Below are 21,175 nucleotides of genomic sequence, written 5' to 3' on the forward strand. Positions count from 1 at the left end.
TTAGCCAAAGCTGCTTTCCACAGAGACAAGAGAAATAAAACCTACACCTACCTTCTATTCCACATCAACTGTACAGACACACAGACAACACACCTTATCTCTGAACAAGGCTGGTTGTGGCATGTTTAGCTCACGAGAGGCCACGTACATCCCAAATAAATGTCTGTCCCACCCCATCCCCAGACTGGCGTCGATTTTATTCTGTGTCTGGTACTGTACCGCTCTCTTCAGTAGCATGATCCGCTGCTCTCGCGTAGCTCGCTCATTAAACATACTCTTGACCCACTGGCAGGAGAATTCAGACACCGGCCGGATTGTCTCAGTTCTCCCGGAACAAAACATCCTGAAAACAGAATACATTGGGTTTAATTTCCTTGACTAACATTAAGTTCCTATAATAAGGTGCCCTAACCAACTAGAACAAAATACTGCGAAGGCAACATTTTTGAAAGCAGAAGAAATATGTAGTAACTTTATTTTAAAAAGTTATTTTACAATAATATAAGCCCTTGTGTTATGGGAGCACATCAACTCTCTACATATCAATGTGTTAGTCTATACAGTGATATAGTTCTCTGACCTTGTAGATGCTGATTCGTAAGTCTTGGCGATTTTATTATGCAGCTTGTAGTAGGCCAGCTGGAGAGCCATCTGGTGGAAGAAAAAAATCAAAATCAGGTTAGACAACTCTTTATTTGAACAATATATATAAAATGCAATTATTTTCAAATGTTTTATCAAATTATTGTATCTTCAAAAGAAAATAACTAACCATTAACTTCTGTAAATATATATACAAAAAAAGTGAATTCTATTTTCTCTGCATATTATTTTTTTCAATATAAAAATGTAATCATCTACATGTATACATATTAGTTAATTATTTCCTCCATACCTGTATATAACCATCTGGGCTCATCCTCTTCTTTTTAATGAAGCCTTTACCGTAATCAGGGGAGGTCACTATCAGATCAAACTCATCTGCCTGGTGAAAGAAATAATTTATATAGAACAATCAACCAGAGGTCTATTCAAATCAGACCCATAAATTTTTCTGATAAACTGTACTTTTTGACATAACTGTTTTTTTATAAGGCTAAGTTAAGTGTACAGAAATTTAGAATCAGCTTGCAGTCCAATTAGATCTTGTGTTACAAGCTCTATATACAAATATGTAATATGTTATCAAAAGAATGTATAATTTATCTTCCTAGTTACCAGTTTTCTGAAGTTGTTGTAGGCTTCATCTATATCTGCTTCAAAGTCTGTCAGATCCCACTCCAACCTGTAACACAATGTCTCAGTTAAAGTCTCCAGTAAAACAATGCCATGTATATATAAATATATAGAAAGAGGAGTATAAAAATAGTATAAAACACCCCAAAATGAACTCATTTGGTGCATAATAAATATATATGCCAGTCTATAAATTTTGATCCTACACATACAGAATCATTTCCATTGACAATTACATGTACCTTACAAGTTTTGAGGTTGTGGATTTATATTGTATCTGTGGTGTGTGTATTTTTGGGCACAGGGCTGGTGTTGTTTTGTGATACCATTTAATAGTTATCGTTACTATTAGTGTCAAATCAGAGTTACCTCTCTTTGTATGACATATATATTATTGGTCTGTTTCTGTTTTAGAGATTTTGGTTTATACCCACCTATATAAGGTTTGGAGAGTATTGAATAAATTTAATGAATATATTCTATCCTAGAGGTAGGGAAGTGGTGATAAATTTATCCCCCTACCCTTGCTTTGAAAATATTTGGTATCCACTTCTATTGAAGATGTTTAGTTCAGGGAATTTTCAAATAAAACTACCCGCCTATTTGTGACTGTTCTATATACACCTCTGGGATTTCAGTATGTTTTATAGATACCCACCTTTGAGGTTTAGGGAGTGTGTTCTATAAATACCTACCTCTGAGGTTTTGGGAGTGCTCGTTTGTATTTCTCCCGTACAATTTGTCCATCCTCTGTATATTTCTCATTCTGCAGGAAATACTCCCATAATCGCCCTGGCAACTGTACAAACAATAAAGCAAGCTTAAAATTCTTTTCTCTCTAATTCAGATTCTATATGTAATAAATTATATAGGATCTTTTTTAAAATGTCATTTACTGGTGTTTGATACAGCAATAAATATATTATGTATGAAGTAAAAAGAAATGATTACAAAAATAATTTAGCATGAAGATTAATAATTTAGATTAATTACAATAAGTTTATGTGTCAGATATTAATTATCAGTAGGATAATAAAGTCAATGACATGCTTTGAAGCGCTGCCCACAAACATCAACCACATGCAATACATGGAATAAAATAGTTAAATACTGTAAAATCACATATTTTCGTGGGGTCAAATTTTCGTGGTTTTAGGAAAAAATGCTGGTTCATGGGGATTTGATTTCGTGGATGAAGAACTTTCAAGAAGTTGTGCATATGAAAATTTACATTTCGTGGTGGACATAAATTTGTGGGTCTCTATATACAACGAAAACAACGAAAATAAAACCCCCATGAAAATTAGTGATTTCACAGTAAACAATTATTAATAACAAAATGCTTAATTCCACCTGAATATTTGCTGTAGCAGACAATATAAGACCTCATACAATAAACCCTAGAAGTGTCAGAAAACAAAGGAGTCTTAGTTACACAGTGAATCAGTAATGCAGACTTGACTGTTCATCATTCATTCCTATTATAATACAAGAGTTTGACAAAGATAGCTTCTGGTATGGAGTTGTCATTACTTTGTTTATGTGTTACAAATTAACTTAAAGACTTCAGTGATACTTTTAAAAGGTGGCAAGATCTTGGCCAGAAAACACAGAAAAAATAAGTATATACTAGTAAAGAATCAACAGAATCTTTACAGGAAAGTATGAATTCTATAAAAAAAAAATCCTTACATCCTGGATTTTTTATTACAATGTATTTTTTCAAAAAAATTATTTACCTTTCATATCTCATTTACAAATTAATATATTTGATATGGTTTAAAATGTGACTTGTAAATCAGCAATAAAATACCCAAGTCCAAGCTTAAACTTAGAACCCAAATTTTGACAAAATACCAAACTCAGCAGTCAAAACCCTCCCCAAATTCAAATAAAAACTTATCAATGAACCACAGCCCGCTTGATATTTTACAAAATATCTCCATAAAAAAAATAAATTTCAGATTGTAAAAATAAAAAGATTTTTTTTTTAATTCATGAAGAGGAAGTTTATAACTTGAGTGTAAAAATCCCCGACTCTGAATCCGTTACTCACGGTAGCATCCACAGACGAGTGTTCCCCACACACCCCCGTACGACCGTCAACATACAATATAAACTGAGCCGACTTATCAAACCACCTGTTAAAAAAGTCACAATTGTTACAATGGACGACCATCGTCATACAATACAAACTGAGCCGGCTTATCAAACCACCTGTCAAAGATGTCAGAATTGTAACAAATTAAGTTATAATGGACATGAAATTCCTACAAGCACTTCCTTATGAAAGTAGTCTGTACCAGCTCAGGTACTCTGGTCAAGTAACAGGTGAAAATAACATCACAACTGGTCTAAATTCAAACTACTACTATTAACAGCTATATGTACTTTCCCTGTTTCCCTATTAGTACATACTCTTGTGATGCAGTGCAGATAAACAGCTAGTTACAGAGTTCTACAAGAATTAAACAAATTCCCCATGGAGCCCTGGGATGTAGGCTATATGGAACAAACAGGTTATCAGTTTACACACTGCTTCAGAGCAGTTATTTAATGTCAACTAATTCTACCCCCATTCATTTCCTCATTTTTCCAAAAATTAACAAAATAAATCTCTCCTTTGTTATACACAGTATTAATTGTCATGTCCCTAATCAGTTTTTTGTTTAAAATTACAGCATAGCTGAGTTCTGCTGCAAAAATTACCATGTATTCATAAATTGATATGTTAGTAAAACTTATGATTATTTCTGAAGCAGCGTGTGAAGTGAAACAAAACAGAAGTTAGCAAAACAAAAGAGTATGAGTGTACAAGATTTTTTTAAAAGCTTTCCTTGTCATAGTAGAAAATATATACATTTATTTCATATACACATTTTATTAACTTATTAAATAGACAAAAATAATTTGATATAAACATATTTCCAGTGACATCATGTTAATAATTCAATAAAGTGAACAAGACAAAGAAAACTTCTATGTAAATATAACAGGCGCAGTGTCTGATTCTATGCTACAAGGAATTCTAATATATTTCTGTCTATGACACTAAGCTACGCAGTGCACAACACAAACAGGAAGTGGCACAACACAAACAGGAAGTGACACGTGACGACTCACAGTGGCGTCCACACTGCCGTGTTCCACGTTGGTTCCCACTTTACCGTTACGGAACACTGAGAATTGTATCGACTTGTCAAACCACCTGACAATGTCCAATAAAACAAGGTTAAAGGTCAACAAAGGTTGACTTATCCAAACCAAGCAACACTGCTTCACAAGCAGTCTTAAATGATTATACATACACTGTATCATGTAAACAATCAACAGGAAATTTCTGTTTCTGTTTATTAGAAAAAGTAACAGTTCTAATTTAATTGGGTATCTCTTGCATGTTCATCATGTTTATATTTATAGTATAATACTTTAAATTTATTAGATTAACCATGTCAATAAAGACTTTTTTTCAAAATATACCATTAGTTCCTATAGTAAAATTCAATGCATGTTTTCTAAAATGGACATATTTTTATTTTGATAACACCCTGTAGTCACCTAAATGTCCTCTGATTTTAGACAAACCTGTACCTTACCTGTTGAAACCATTTCCTGTCATTGTGAAGGTCCCATTTTCCTCAATGCTCTAAAAATAGAATTTAAAAATTATAGAAATATTCTAAAAATAAAAAAAATGTTCTAAAAATAGACCAAAATTTCTTTCATGTATGCAACAACTGATAAATGAAATAACATGACTCAATGCAAGTTTATGTAAAACAAAGCTTATTTTAACAGTAACTTTAGCTGTGCTGACCTTTGGGGCGATGTCATCCAGAGAAACAAAGAAGATGGAGGACTCTACCGCCTCCAGACTGGATCTGTTGCTGGTTGTTAGCAGTCTCTGTCTAACCTATAAACATAATTAATCAATAATTAATTAACAGGTTCCTGTTACCTTCTAGTTCTGTGCACTTTCTCCTATTGCAAAACTTGCCTCTTTTAAAAACTCTGCAGCTTATAATGTTGCTCTTTATGATTATAAAAGCTTAATGAGTTCTAGTCACCATGAAATCATTCAAGATATTTTTTTTAAGATTAATGACTGAGTCTAATTAAACAAAGATTTTTTTACTAATGATTAATTTAAATACAGTTTCTGACCTTGGCCCATGTGTCTCTTCTTTCTGATGTAAACACAGCCACTCGAGATGCTTCATCATTATCTGAAGAAAAAATGTTACTACATGTAGGTTTTTAATTCTTTTAATTATACATAAATTCAGAGCAGAAGTTAGCTGATAATAGCTTGAGTGTAATAAACTTAAATTAGCACTAGCAAGCCAGAAGATAATTTTTGAAAAAATTGTTCAAGGACAGAAGTTCAAACAAGAGGCCCATGGGCCACATCGCTCACCTGAACACTAAGGGTAGGAAAAAGTAGAAAATGGCTTTTTATTGTAAAGTTTAAATCCAAATGTAGACCAATGACCAATAATGGATTTGCTATTTTTTATAAAATGATTTTTAAAGAATTTTTCTATATATATCTTTAAAAGCTTTGGTCCGCCATTTTGGCCCCGCCGTACCCCTGGGGGTCATGATGTGAACAAACTTGAATCTACACTACCTAAGCTTGCTTCCATATAAATATGATGAATTATGGCTTTGTCATTCTTGAGAAGAAGATTTTAAAAGAATTTTCCTATATATTTCTGTATATAACTTTGGTCGACCATTGTAGCCCCGCCCTACCCCCGGGGATCATGATTTGAACAAAATTGAATCTACACTATCTGAGCATGCTTCCATATAAATATAATGAATTATGGCTTTGTCATTCTTGAGAAGAAGATTTTTAAAGAATTTTCCTATATATTTCTATGTAAAACTTTGGTCGGCCATTTTGGCCCCGCCCTATCCCGGGGGGGTCATGATTTGAAGAAACTTGAATCTACACTACCTAAGCTTGCTTCCATATAAATATGATGAATTATGGCTTTGTCATTCTTGTGAAGAAGATTTTTAAAGAATTTTCCTATATATTTCTATGTAAAACTTTGGTCGGCCATTTTGGCCCCGCCCTACCCCAGGGGGTGATGATTTGAACAAATTTGAATTTAAACTACCTGAGCATGCTTCCATATAAATATGATCAATTATGGCTTTGTCATTCTTGAGAAGAATTTTTAAAAGAATTTTCCTACATATTTCTATGTAAAACTTTGGTCGGCCATTTTGGCCCCGCCCTACCCCCGAGGGTCATGATTTGAATAAACTTGAATCTACACTACCTCAGGATGTTTTCCCATAAGTTTCATCTTTCCTGGCACAGTGGTTCTTGAGAAGAAGATTTTTATATAAAATATGCCACCAAATTTTCATTAATTCCCAAATTATCTCCCCTTGACTGAGGGCGTGGCCCTTCATTTGAACAAACTTGAATCCCCTTCACCCAAGGATACTTTGTGGTAAGTTTGGTTGAAATTGGCCCAGCGGTTCTTGAGAAGAAGTCGAAAATGTGAAAAGTTTACAGACAGACGGACAGCTAGACAGACGGACAGACAGACGGACACCGGACAAAATGTAATCAGAAAAGCTCACTTGAGCTTTCAGCTCAGGTGAGCTAACAAAAGCACTACTGTATACAGGGTTATTTTCACCCCGAGTTACTTTTGCCCTTTTGAACTTGTGAACAATTTTGCCCCATTTTAAATTTGCCAAGTAATAGTTCTGTCTATGAAATTCTGAGGTGTAATTTGAATGTGACCTGTTTTTAATTTGTCCCATCGAGAGGGCAAGAGGGTCGGAAATAAAATGGGGGCGAATATTTCCCTGTATACAGTATTTGCATGCATCGTATTTACTATACTTTTTGTCGAAAAGAAAAAACTATCTGAATACAAGCATTTAATTACTCTGCAATTGTAAAAGTAATTCCTGTGCCCACCCTGACTTTGGTGGTTTATCTGTTGTAGAAGATCGTATAATTCTGTGACTGTCAGCAACCTTTTCTTGCCATCACTGTCAGGAGCAAACACCTCCAGCTTGAAAAAGGCACCATTTCTGTCAATATAACAATTACAGTCACAGCTGTACAATTTTAAAAGAATTATAAACTTTTCAAGTTTCTTCAAGTATTAATACATGATGTATACAAATATGTGGGGTCCTTGAAAAAATCCATATTGGGCGAATCCATATGCGGGTCACGTGAAAGCAGTATATTGATGATGTGTGGTTGGTAAATTTTTTATATTATGGTGGGTAGGTCATGTTGAGGGGGTACATTAGCAATGTGAGGTGGGAAGACAGCATAACATTGCTTCATGCAGTATTGCGCTCGACCAATGAAATTTCACGATTTTTATCAGAGGCAGGGTAAGTACATTTCTAATGTCAGTGAGAATGAGTGAGTTTATCATGTTGATCACTACCGACCTGTAGACCACAATATGCTTAGAATCTTCATATTTCATCAGTTGATCTATTGTTTCATAAGGAATTCTGGTTGTTGAAAATTGTTGTCTACAATAGAAAAAAATTATGAAGGTTAATTAATAATAAAAACTAGAGAATTTTTCAAACATGTACACATAGAATGTATTGTATTAAATATCATATCTCTTATCCTAAAAAATTATTACTCATTGTGTTGTACTGTTTCCTTGCAATACACAAAATAACATGCCTCTCCTGTAAACCCTCAATACACATGTGGATAGTCTTCGATAAACATTTCACATGTACATATATAAGTACACACTTGTAATAAAGATGTAATAACTTACCTATAACCCTCCATACACATGGGGATCATATCTTGAAGATATTGAGGGGTCAGGGTTTCATCCTGGGTCTGCTCATGGAACCTACAATGATCAACAAAAGCCCATCAGAAGCATGTGTATACAAGGTGATAAACTTTCGGTATCAGCATACATTACGATACAATTCTAAAATTATGTCAAATAAAATCTCACTTATGACTGTGTGTTGTGTATTGAGAGAATTTGCATCAAGTATTTATAGTAAAAATTTGTTTGAAAACTTTTTTATTTTGCACAGTTTCACCATTATCATATTATTTTAAATGTTATGAATTTATTCTCTATTTATTTACAATGATTTTAGCCTTAATTATAGATGTCAACCAGCGAGACACAAACCCTAATATTATCGCCATGGTAATCAGTATACAGGTCCTTGATAGATTACGTATTGGCCACATATGTACATTAAAAGGACACAGATGTCTACAAGTGTAATGAACTGACAAATCAGATGTCTACTAGTCTACCTGAATAACACCCCATATGAGGGTATTTCTTAGGATATTTCATATATGTTGAACTGATGTCAGAACCTCATACATCAACCTCTCTCATATACTATGGATAAGTAAAAATGAATTTAAATTGGAAGTTCCAACCAATTTTACCCTGCATACCTCCAACTCTTGGGTATGATAACTCAATATTTTCCCTATAAGTCCCATTGAGTTTGAGATAGTGAGTTTGACTGAATAAATAAAGCTCCAAGTGACTAATAATTAATCAAAATATACAATAATGATGGTAAAGAAGATCAGCCTATAAGTTTTAGATACCTAATTTAGCTATAACTACATTTTCTAAAAAACAACTTCATTTGAACAACATCAAATGCACTTCTGAAACAGTGCTAATGTATCACACAATTTTTTTATCGAATATATAGAACAAACAGTTTTATCTTTGAGCTATGTAAGTCCAAATTCCAGTTCACTTCCGATTATTTAATGTTTCTGATTAATTAATGAGTGTGTATGACTACATTTTTATTTACATATTGCACTCCCTTTTTATAATGAGCAAATTATCCACACAATTTTATTTTAGTATCTAGATATACAGTCACTGTGATACAATTTTCCTAATTATGATAATGAGTTAAAATCCATCAATATATATGCAAAATGTACATTTGTATATATTTTCATGGCTAGACAGTGTGAGAATCAGCTGAGAAATTGATTATACACATGTACAAATAAAAATATATTGTACTTTCATGTAATAGATGACTTTTTTCCCCTTTCTAGTAACATAACTCAAGCTTCATTAAAACAAACATTTATAAAAGCTGGAATGTTTCATGCTTTACACTTGAAACAAAAGACTAGTTCAAAAATGCTTTACATTAATCGACTTCTTTGATGTGAAAGGTCTGAACCTACATTTGGAGCCTGTGAGGGGTAAAAATAAAATAGTGGGGCCCCAGGCAGGGAGGGGGGACCATATCACACGGTATGACAATGTAACTGACTCAATATATTAGTGTAATCTGATTTATAGCTCGCTAAATACAGTGATTTAACAGAGGTACAATCTATACTATTGACATGAATGAGTGATGTTCTAATTATTTACGAGTACAGATAACGTCTTGACATCAATGTAAACACAGAAAAATTATCACAACATATCATAGATTTCACCCGAATCAGCTGATGTTGATATATAAACATGAAACAAAATCTGTCAATATGTGCATCAAAAGGTCATTTCATGTCACTGGGTACAGTTACCCACAAAATTAGGTCATCTCACCTGTAGAAATACCTGACCTCTATAATGATATGACAGTCTTATGTCAATAGCATGTTATATTGGGGAAAATTAGGTAAACAGAAACTACAGAGCTACAAATTGTGCAACAGATCTAAATATGTTATGCCCACTTAAATCAGAAAAGACCTCATCCTTGCTTCAAGAGGTTAATTAGGCCAATTTCCTTGTATAAAGCCACTCAGATTTTGTCAGATGCGAGAATTTTGACCTATGTAATACCAGTATTTCTTTACATGGACACCTCTCTATGTGTAGGGTTATACTTTCATATATACGAGAAGCATCTATGTACTTCTAGAATCTTCCTCCACTCATTAACAAAATGCCAATACACAGATAAACACAGGCTTCTCTTTTCTGTATAAACATAAATTATAGGGCTGCTCTGACAAACTTTGCTAAAAATCAATCGCCAGATGTACTTTATAATGGCAGGCTCCCTATAGTGCATGTAATGGCTAACTGTAACAGGTCTATATGACATTGTGCCATACTTTTAATTAAATAGAATCCATGCACACTCTGTAAACAGCTATAAACATATTAAAGACGTAATATTATAAACATGATAAAAGATCATTGCACAATGTCAGATAAAGAGAGTTCATGGCTGAATGCGGGAGAAATTGGGCTCTAGTTCCAGAAGATTCTCTGATGGAGTTAGAAAATAAACAGGTGTGACTTTACCTGTCACTGAACAACAAAAGACCTGCTAGACAACCCGTAGAGAGGCTTTTATCAACTGTTAGATTTATTATACAGTTAATTATATATTCCTTACTGGTAATTTACTAGAAATACCATAAAGAAGTTTCTATTCTTATAAAGTACATATATGCACAAATTTCTAAATTTTAAAATACTTCAAGTAATTTTTTATGTACAATTTCATATATATATAAAGACATGCCATGTGCATTTGTACATGTTCGGCAGGTCTGGAAAACTTCAAAAGTCCTTGATAATTTTAAAGATATAATGGCATCATGTTAAGTTTTTAAGCATAATTTAAACTTTGACAGAAATCATCAAAATAATATTGTATTCGGTGAATTTTTTCGTGGCGAGGCCGTGACTAATTGATTTTTGAACAAAACAACAGAACAAAATAATTGTAACAGTTCATATTAAAATTATTTGTTCATTTTTTAATTTATCTGTAAATAATGGCCGTCAAAATAATCAAAATTGTTCATCATAGAGATAGGCACAACACAGCACTGATCTGAATCAGACATTTCATTCTATTTAACTCTGTGTATATCCTATAAACCTCATTATGAGCATAACCAACTCTAATTTATTTCCATCAAAACTTTTTTCATGACACCCCCCCCCCATTCCTTTAATGTTCATATAATTCCTTTCCTTGACACCCCCCAGCCTTTTGATATTTATATAATCCCCACCAATTTTTTTTCTCTCCCCCCCCCTTTGATATTCATATAATCCTCACCCAAACTTCCTCCCTTCCCACACCTCCCCCTCCCTAATTCCAAATAAATTAATGGTGTACTAAGTAGGTCACTGCACAAGATATATAGGATATGAGTAAAATAGCAGTATTAATTCACTTTTTATGTCTTTGTAGGTCTGTCTTTTTAAACTGATTGTTTAAAAAGCTCCATATCTACATTGACCTTTAACAACAAAGCACTGTGTGAGTCAGCCTTTTGAACACCCTACGCAGTTCACTTAATGTGAACAATTCATTTACGTGATTATACAACACTGCATTTCCTCATCAACAAATAAGAACTATCTTCAAATAGTAAGAGACAGAATCTATACCACAGAGGGCACCCACAGGCAGAATAGTACAGTACTGTATAACAGTATCATAAGATCATGTACTCTGTTTGCCCCTGAGGGAATAATGTCACTGGCTTTAAAGGGTTTCCAGTAGGGATGTCAAAATTCTGAATAAATGATATTCGAATATTCGATAGGAGTATTCGAATATATTCGAATATTCGATAAAACAAATGCATCTTGCATTATAAAATACATATCTTCTCTCTTCTGTCAAGCAGTATATGTTATATGCCATTATTTTGTAATAAAAACCCATGTAGAGTTTGGCAAATGCAGCGCAATTATATTTTTAAATTATCAAATATATGAAGAGTTTACATCCAAAATCTTTTTTTTTTGGGGGGGGGGGGGGGGGGGGGATTCATAAGATTTTTATTATGTTTCATGTTTTATGATCGTCTTACTTAAATCTACACTGATAACTCCTACAAATTTATACCAAACAGAACAATTAATTAAAAGAGAAAGATTAAAAGCAATTTCTTTTTGCTAATTAATTTCCTGATAATGGTTTTAATGATATTTTAATGAACAAGGGATCCACGTGTTTACTGTAAAACTGTGTCCTAACAACAATACACGCTGATTGTAAGTACTGGGAACTATTATACCACTAATTAAATGAACAAATGAATAAATTACTTTAATAGGTACACTCTTCACAATTTTAAGGTAATCCAAGAGGAGTGTCTTTGAATTTTGCATAAACATGATTCAATTTCTAATCAGATTTGTCAGGTTTTTCTCTCAATACATTTATACATGTGTACACTTAAAAACGAATATTCGAATCTTAAGTTTATATTCGAATATTAACTCCTTGAATGAATATTCGAATATTCGTTGACATCCCTAGTTTCCAGTTATACTGAACATGTAACAGAAATGGATAAAAAAAGAAACTATTAGACCCTCTGAATATTCGTTCAAATAATACTTTATTCTATAAGAAACCTAAGATTGTATTCAAGGTTACATCATGTTCGACGTCTTTTATATTTGTTTTTTTGATAACTGAAGATGTCACCGCTGGGCTGCCCCTCCCCCCTTTCCAAAATATTCATGAGATTTAATTTATCAATTTATTTGTTGAGGCTGCAGGCCCTAAACTAGTCATGCCCCCTCCCCCCCCCCCCATAGACACCCTCACTCCTTGGTTATCAGTCAGGGGTGTGATGGAAATCTGTCATTTTTAAAAGGACGATTTTTCGTCAAAAAGTAAAATTTTTATTAAGACTAAAACTCGTCATTTTTAAGAAAATGACGAAAAACAGTCATAAAAATTTAGAATGTTTCTAGAATACCGAGTACCTCTCTTTGTAAAATGTTAGATCCACCAACCGTAAAAGGACAAACAACATCATAAACAAACTTGATTTCTCTAATACAGTTGACTACAATACTGGTTATGTTGACAGTACAAACAAAAATAAGAGTAAAAGAGTTATTTGTCAATGTATTTGCATTAATTAGCAAAGAAGACGAAAATGATGATATTTCGTTTTTTTTCAAAATACATAGAGGGTCTAGGCGCACTGAAATATCTCGTTTGTTTTACGGGGCGCACTACTTTTTTATTGCTTTAACTTTTTGTCAAGACTTTTCTCTACACGTACGTATTCTTGCTAAAAGCCATATAAAAATGGCAAATTAGATCTACCAAAATTCGACATTTTACCGCAAAAACATAACTTTCACTTTCCATGTTGATGTTCTAACACACGTGGTCTGTAGAAATCAGTGACCCAGATGAAAGGAAACTCGTGTAAACACTGCTGTTAAAGCGGGAAATTCAAAATTCTATGATTAACAAATGTGAAAGAGGCATTTTGTCGGAAATGAAAATGACAAAAATTTGTCATATTTACAAAAATGATGGAATCACGTATTTTAAAAAGAGACGAAAATCCGTCATTTTTAGAAATGGCGGATTTTCATCACACCCCTGACTGGTTAAGGATGCGCTCCACTGTATATATAGTAAATCAGATAAGCTACTCAACCTATCTCAAAATACTCACCTGAGCACATAGTATATCAAGTTAGCAGCTCGAGCTATCTCAAAATACTCACCTGAGCACATAGTATATCAAGTTAGCAGCTCGAGCTGTCTCAAAATACTCACCTGAGTACATAGTATATCAAGTTAGCGGCTCGAGCTATTTGGTTATTTGTGGGGCAGTCCTTACGATCCGTGGCATAACAATTCACTTTTACTGAAATCAAAAAAGCCCAAATATTAAACACTTTAATGTGTCATAATTTCATATTTAAAACATTTGTTTTAATTATGTAAATCAGTTATCACAGTTACAGGTATTTTTCTTTAATTATATAATAGGTATGATTTGTACCTGCACATGGTTCCCTGTTGACCAGATAGGCGTAGTTCAGCCAGTATTCTATCAGCCAGTTATCCTTAGTGGCAGCCCTACAAACAAACACACAAACAAAGATTAATTATCCTTAGTGGCAACCCTACAAACACACAAACAAATGAAAATTAATCAATATACCCGGGTATAACAAAAAAAATAGGAAATGAAGAACCAAAATTAATCTTTAAGAAGTTCATGGATTTTGATATCATGAGGATTTAAAAACATGAAGATCTTGTTTGAACTGCCTAAAAATCAACATATTCATGGTATCCTAGTCATCAGTTTTTTGAGAAATGAAGATTCATCATTAAAAAGACATTTTAAAAAATAAAGTGTTTTTAAAAACGACTGACCTGTCACAGAGATACTTGTGTAGCTTTGGTCCCTCTTTTTCTTTGAATTCCAGGACAGACGTGGTTAAATGCATGAAGTCCTCATCTGATAGAATAGGTTTCATGGAGGCGAGGTACCTAACGAAGAAATCAGGAAATCATTTCTGTACACAGGGAAATTTTCGCCTTCATTTTATTTTTTGCCCCTTCCCCCTGCCCTCATTAGGGCAAATCTAAAATGTAACTGGGTGTATTCAGTTTATTTTCTTAAACAAAACTATGACTGGGTGAATTTAAAATGGAGCAAAATTGTTTGCAAATGTGAAAGGACGAAAATAACGCGAGGTGAAAATAACCCTGACACGCATACATTATATCCATCATGTATAAATTTGAGAAGGGGGACTAGGGAGGAGGCATTCTGTTGCTCAACATAGCTGTTATGTAATCATAGTAATAGTGCTTTTCTCCCTTTCTCTCTTTTTTGAGAGGGGGGGGGGCAATTTTTCTTTCAAAAAGTCTTTTCACCTGATTTTTAAGTATATCAAGCCGACTGATACATTTTTGACATAAATCATAAGCAACATGGGTTATACAATAGAAATTAATTTTCTATCCAATTAAATGGTGTGTTACAAACAGAATTTAATTATAATTTACCTGTCTAGTGTTGTATTGAGTTTAGGGACTGGTAGTTTAGGCAGCATTGGTTGGAAGTAATAGGTCGGATAGTGGCCATTCCCTCTCAAAGCATTCAGCATCAATGCCCACATCTAAAACAAATATATCAAATAAGTTGCCATGGCAATGAAAAATTATCATGATATAGAATATAAAGTGTACAAATAAATGCTTAAATTAGTGTGTCCTTGTCTCCAAATATCTATTTAAAACTTGTTAAAACAGTCCTAGACTCCTAATCAATAAAAATATTTATAAATGTTTTTGAGCTCAACATTTCTATCCCCCCTTTGAAATAATGCATTTTTAAAATAACTCTTTAGCATTTATACCCATGTAATGATCTAATTTTGGCCTGGGTAATCATGGGTAGAGCACCTGACTAGTGATGCAGGGGTCCTGGATTCAATTCCCAGTTGAGCTATACATGTTCTTTTTTTTCCTGCTACAGATTTGGTATCAATCAATGACCATGCACCCCTGGACTTACAGGTGAATGTCCTGCCAGGGGGTAATAAGAACCTGGGTTGTGTCTTCGACGGTGAAGACAATTTAAGGAGGGAGAAATGTAATGGTTTAATAAGGCTGATGACATCTGCAGGGATAGCTCAGTCGGTAGAGCACCTGACTATAGTGATGTAGGGGTCACAGATTCAATTCCTAGCCATACATTCCCTTCATGTTACAGATATGCAGCTTTTGACCAGCCCTTTTGCAGCGAAAGTCCTGTCAGGGGCTAATAAGAACTTGAGCTGGGTCTTCGAGGAAGGGAGGAATGTAATAGTCTGGGCCATGGATACTATATATAGGTCTTGACATTTCAGTCGGTTAGGGATACAGCATCTTCGCTAGCCAAGGGTTTCCGATCCGATACCTACTCTACAACCCTTGGCAGATTTAGTCCTATCAAACGGGAACTTTGATTGCGCCGCCTATCGCTGTAATTGAGTTAAGTCCCTTGAAGCTCTTTAATATTTGTCCAATGAAAATAGCTGTAACATACGTAGATCAATATGACGTTTGAAACAATATGGCGACCTCCATGTGGATTATATCCAAACAACTTTATACAGCTGTGGGCAGTGGGCACACCTCAAAAGTGGTAGAAAGTATCGTTCTTCGTGGATTTTTAGTCAAGAGTTTGACACTACTTTCTACTTGTTGCCATATCAATTATTATCAATGAGCCGTGACATTTGATTGGCTTAAATTGATGCATCTAAAATGCGGAACACGGACTTATGTGGTCCTTTCAATAATTCTTGAAAACATATATAATTAAAAGAAAAAAAATCAAATTAATTAATGCCTTGTTTTTTAAGCATAGATCACGTTCTAACTTTCATCCATTGTAAATATTACTTTTATTCTGTGCATTAAACACGAACAGACTTTAATTCAGCCGAAAATCGTCGATTAGTAAAAACCTTGCGAAGACTCGGACTTCGCAGCCAATCAAATTCGTTTGCGCGAGTTCTAAAATTTTCGGCCAAATCTGCCAAGGGTTGTAGAGTAGGTATCGGATCGGAAACCCTTGGCTAGCGAAGATGGGGATACAGGGGTACCTGGTTTGATTCTCGGTCCAGTCAAACATTTTTTTCTTTCCTTTTACAGAGGTTATCATTTGGCCCTAGCTCGTTTGATTACACTTCCCGTTATAATATGACATATGTAGTTATGTACAATAGATCAATCACCTCCTTATAAACCTTGACAGATCTGTGTTATCATGGTTATATTTCATTTCAGATGTATTATACATTTAATTACATTTACAGCCTTCTAGTAGCTTCTATACAGAAAACTTTTTTAGTATCTTTCATGTTTCCAGAGCAGAATGTCTCAAAGTTGTCATTATTTACATAAGTATGCACAGAAAATGCAGCATTTGGAATGAAAACATTTTTTTAAACAAACTTGTTTTGCATTGCTAAATGCTTTCTGGATTCTTACATGTGAACATTGTTAATTGAAATCAGCTCATGAACGGTTCTTGATAGAAAAAGTCAAATACACATTAAATTTTATAGGCCCTCTAGAACTTGATCAACCCAACTGTATACATATACATGCATGATTACATAACACGTCTAGAGAAGTACAGCACTGTACATAGTGAAGTGCTTTTTGATCTCCATTGCATTCTCGCTAAACCAGACAACCAGACATTGTTTCACGCGTGCTATAAAGCGGAAAACTATTTAAATTACATAATTATCATGATTTTTAATGCAATTTTTTGTCTTTAAAATCGAATTTGCCAAAACATGATCAAATGAGACCAAAACATTTCTAAAGGGGGGTAACTTTTACCTTGGTAGCCATGCTTTTTGGATTTGTCATCCAGCCCTGGTAATTTAGCAGCATTCTGAACAGTAAGATCCTCATTAACAAGAAAATCTTCACAAATCCGAAGCCCACGATAAACCCCAGCATCGCCGTGTTCATCTGGTACGGCAGGCCAGACAGACTCATCCATTTCTCTCCAAAATCAACGTAATTCTTTAGCGGCTCAGAAAACACAACGAATAAAATCGCTGACAGAAAACCGACCGCCGAAGCTTCGCTAAACTTTCGGTAAGAAATCAGGCGACTTGTGTCGCCCAAAAACGGGGCAATTGCGGGTAGAGTGGGCATGATTTAGCGGGAAACAAGCAACACTTCGCTGACATACATCTACACCGCTTCTCCGCTCATAATATTTACCTAACACTCGGGAGTTTTCCCTCGGATATAGATAAATTTAAAGAGGTTCCGAAAGTCGAAATGACGAATGGTTTGCTGTGACAACGCCCACAAACGTGTTGTGGTCACGTGTGACAATGCACGGCATTATCTCCTATTTGAACTCTCTTCGACATCCCTCCCCCGTTAAAAAACATTTTGTGAATAATTTAGTATATACATGGTAGGCCTATGTAACGTTACATGTTTTATTTTAACAACATTTTTAAAGCTATTCAAGGAACGGATCAAGGATTTTTTTTAAGGGATCAAAGTCCAAAATTATAGTACTAAATCCTTGCTAATGCTTAATTAGGTGTTTTAATTGCTTATTTTTAAAATCTTAAGACTATTATCCATTAATAAAACTAAAAATGTTAAGCATTACGTCTTAAATTTTGCAAATAAATTTAAAAGTTAGTGGTTTAAATATGTGTTGGGGGAGGGGGGGGGTAATGTTAATTAGGTAATAGTTATGTACAATAAAACGATGCTCCAGATGTCATCGTTAAAAGTTGAACTTTTAATGAACTTTAATAAACTTTCATTAAAACAAAGTTCTCATGGTACAATTACTAAGAACATTAAAAAAATAAGCTAAACTGACAATTAAGATTATTAGATATCCTCAACCAGTTAGACATTGAATTTTATAATTTTTCATCACAGGTACCTGCACGTTTTTATATTTCTTTTCAAAATATATACTCCTAATAAAGCATTAATTAAGTGAGGGTTATTTTTATATAATTTAATTTCCTAGTATGAATCGTTCTGAGGAAGATATAATATTTTGTATAACATAACTTGCCTACGTCACAATGAGTTACGTCAAAAACGTATTACTGCGCTTGACGTTATTTTTAAAATAATGCTCAAATTGATGCCTTTTTCCGGAGGAAATATTGTCTCATTGTCTACACTGAAATTAAATTATAAGGAAAAAGTATATACTAATCCGATATAAAAAACTTGAGGCAGTTTACGCTTTTTTATAAACCGCTTCCCGGTTTATAAAGCGTAAATATGTGTGAAATGTTATATCGGATAACATAAGTTGAAATAAGCTTCATTCCTTAATTATTAAAACAAAAATAAATATAACGTCAGGTGGCTGTGCTTTTCATGTAACGATTTTCAATTAAAAGGATTCGAGTCATGAATTGATTGTGAATATTCGAGGATCGGACCACCTTAAAAGAAACTGACCAGCTCGAAAACCAAAGATTGAGTCTGTCGAGATGTGATCTCTCGGAGAAAATCTAGATAGATCAAAACCCAAATATTAACTCTCACTTCTAACCATCTTCTAAAGCTGGAAATTCTATTAATAATCATTAGAAAATTATAATATATATGTAGGCTAGTTGATAAATTTCTTCAGTTATTCATCTTCAGTTACATATCTAAATATAATCTCCAATTCTATACTGCGCAGTTCATCTCAGTCTATTTCTCAATGCATTTGATTTATCAATGGTTTCGTTTGTTGTTCCATTTACACAAAGCCTCGTTTGTCATTCCCTGGTAGCAAGTACATGTACATATTTTATATGTAATCTATTCAGCTCCCTAACTCAAATGAAAATATTGAAACTGCTTTTTCGCTCCACTCTTGAATGACAACCTATTTTTTAATTATATATTTTATTCATTTTTTTATTATCACATGTGTATTTACTCATTTTTTTTAATTTTTATTTTTTTGAGGGGGGGGATGTTTTAGTTAACTAAATATGGTGATATACTAGTATGTACATGTATATACAATGTATACCAATATTCTATGGGGGGGTTGGACTTTCGTTTTAAAAAAAAATCATGAAAAGTATAAATATTACCCACCATATCTTTTAAGATATACTTCACTTCCTAAAAGGAATGCGCACATATAAAAATAAAACTCATCCTTCAACATTGCCAGTAAATCTTAAATCTTTTTTTTATTTAACATTTTCTAAATTTATGATAGTAGTATATCAAAAATAAATATGCAGTTATCATCTGATATGAAAATTCATCACACTGTAGAACGTACAGACCGTTTATTATATTTGAGCAAGCTATACATAGTCATACACATGTATAGAGATCGAATAAATCATAAATTAACTTGAGTTCGTGAATAAAATGTCAGGAAATATTGTTATAAACTTCGATTTTTTTTAAACCACGTGATTTCAAATGACCACAGGGAACCAATGGGACCACGTTTCCTAATTCCTCACAGTTAGTCTTTGGAGTGAAGTTGCCGGAGTCCTAGATTTCTGCAAAATAAAAAGTTAAGCCTGCTTATACATATATATGCACTGTATACAAAGTACAATTATAAACCTCATTTTAGCCCAATTGGCCAATAGCTTGGAGAGTACATGACCATATACTAGTATTGAAGAGTCATTAACCTGCTTTTGTAGAAGTTGTATCTCTTTCTTTAATATCATTTCTGTTGTCTTCAGAATATTTTCTTCATTTTGTAGCTAAAAAAGATAAAGTATTAAAAAAATTCCCTAACAACTCTGAATTAATTAATTAATCATTAGAAAAAAATTCAACTGTTAAACTGTTCATGCATTTACATCTTCAGCCTTCCAAACGAAGAATCCCGCGCCCTCATGAAGCTGGCTACAACTCTTTCAGAATATATACCAAAATTTTTCGAAACATTACTAAATAACCTATACCAGTAAACTTTTTGACTATACCACAACATAAAGTGGGGAGGGGGTGCCAACTGGTCTTTTAATAAGCATTTTTAATGTTAAGATGTTGATCTTTTGAAAAGAAGCTGGGGGAGGCCTCCCTGGCTTTACGTGCCTGCAAGGTGAAGATTTACTGTCCATACAAACCCGCTTAATCTCGCGTGCGATCTCCCTCCGGCGATTGACCACGATCTCGGCGTGCTCCACCAGCTTCAGTAGATCCACTGTGTCCACCGACCTGGACTTCTCTAAAATCAAATCGGGACAATTATTTGATCCCCTCCCCCACTTTTTTGCAAAGAAATAAATGATTAATATAGGCATTGAACATTTAGTGAAATTGGTTTACCACCACCCCCCCCCCCCCTCCCTTCAACAGGCACGTTACAGTGATCTTTTAAAGGTGAAGAGTAAGTGGCCATTCTACAAATAAAAAAACTGATGATTGTACACCATACACCACCCTTTTTTCCATAGGGTTTCGAAGTGATTCGACAAATTTTCTTTTTTTACATACTTTTTTTTTGTATCAAATTTTTTGGACTGATTTTTTTTTATATTCAGTAGTGCACTTTCAAGCAAGGACCATGTAATAATACACATAATCCAGTTATATTTTAGATGTCGATATTTCAACTGTAAAATATTTAGATTTTGAAGATACAGGCTAAGTGAAGATTTTGCCACAGCAA

The 21,175-nt window shown here is 33.8% G+C and overlaps 1 protein-coding gene and 1 long non-coding RNA gene across 2 annotated transcripts; both read right to left on the reverse strand.

Annotated features, from left to right (window-relative positions):
- Positions 1 to 54: 54 nt before the first annotated feature.
- On the reverse strand, positions 55 to 17,781 carry LOC134266713 (carnitine O-palmitoyltransferase 1, liver isoform-like). The gene is made up of 17 exons (XM_062748933.1): positions 17,371 to 17,781; positions 15,037 to 15,149; positions 14,398 to 14,514; positions 14,018 to 14,094; positions 13,789 to 13,879; positions 8,028 to 8,108; positions 7,678 to 7,764; positions 7,187 to 7,302; positions 5,401 to 5,462; positions 5,054 to 5,149; positions 4,833 to 4,882; positions 4,360 to 4,444; positions 1,932 to 2,035; positions 1,219 to 1,285; positions 896 to 985; positions 581 to 651; positions 55 to 343 (listed from the first exon to the last, which is right to left on the reverse strand). The coding sequence occupies exons 1-17, from the start codon at positions 17,692 to 17,694 to the stop codon at positions 55 to 57; spliced, it is 1,920 nt and encodes a 639-aa protein (XP_062604917.1). The 5' UTR covers positions 17,695 to 17,781.
- A 2,084-nt stretch (positions 17,782 to 19,865) lies between these two features.
- Positions 19,866 to 20,724, reverse strand: LOC134266714 (uncharacterized). Its single transcript, XR_009992027.1, has 3 exons — positions 20,631 to 20,724; positions 20,187 to 20,261; positions 19,866 to 20,048 (listed from the first exon to the last, which is right to left on the reverse strand). It is a non-coding gene; the product is annotated as an uncharacterized LOC134266714 (long non-coding RNA).
- Between the last annotated feature and the right edge of the window lie 451 nt (positions 20,725 to 21,175).

This window comes from Saccostrea cucullata, unplaced genomic scaffold (genome assembly GCF_032062105.1).
Source record: "Saccostrea cucullata isolate Sc308-1 unplaced genomic scaffold, CSIRO_AGI_Scuc_v1 ctg10306, whole genome shotgun sequence".
Taxonomy (NCBI): domain Eukaryota; kingdom Metazoa; phylum Mollusca; class Bivalvia; order Ostreida; family Ostreidae; genus Saccostrea; species Saccostrea cuccullata.

Coding starts and splice junctions, on each gene's coding strand:
- LOC134266713 (XM_062748933.1), bottom strand. CDS start 17,694: ATGCCCACTCTACCCGCAATTGCCCCGTTTTTGGGCGACACAAGTCGC. Junction 7,765..8,027: donor ATGTGTATGGAGGGTTATAG/GTAAGTTATTAC, acceptor TTTCTATTGTAG/ACAACAATTTTCAACAACCA. Junction 7,303..7,677: donor AAGCATATTGTGGTCTACAG/GTCGGTAGTGAT, acceptor TTATATTGACAG/AAATGGTGCCTTTTTCAAGC.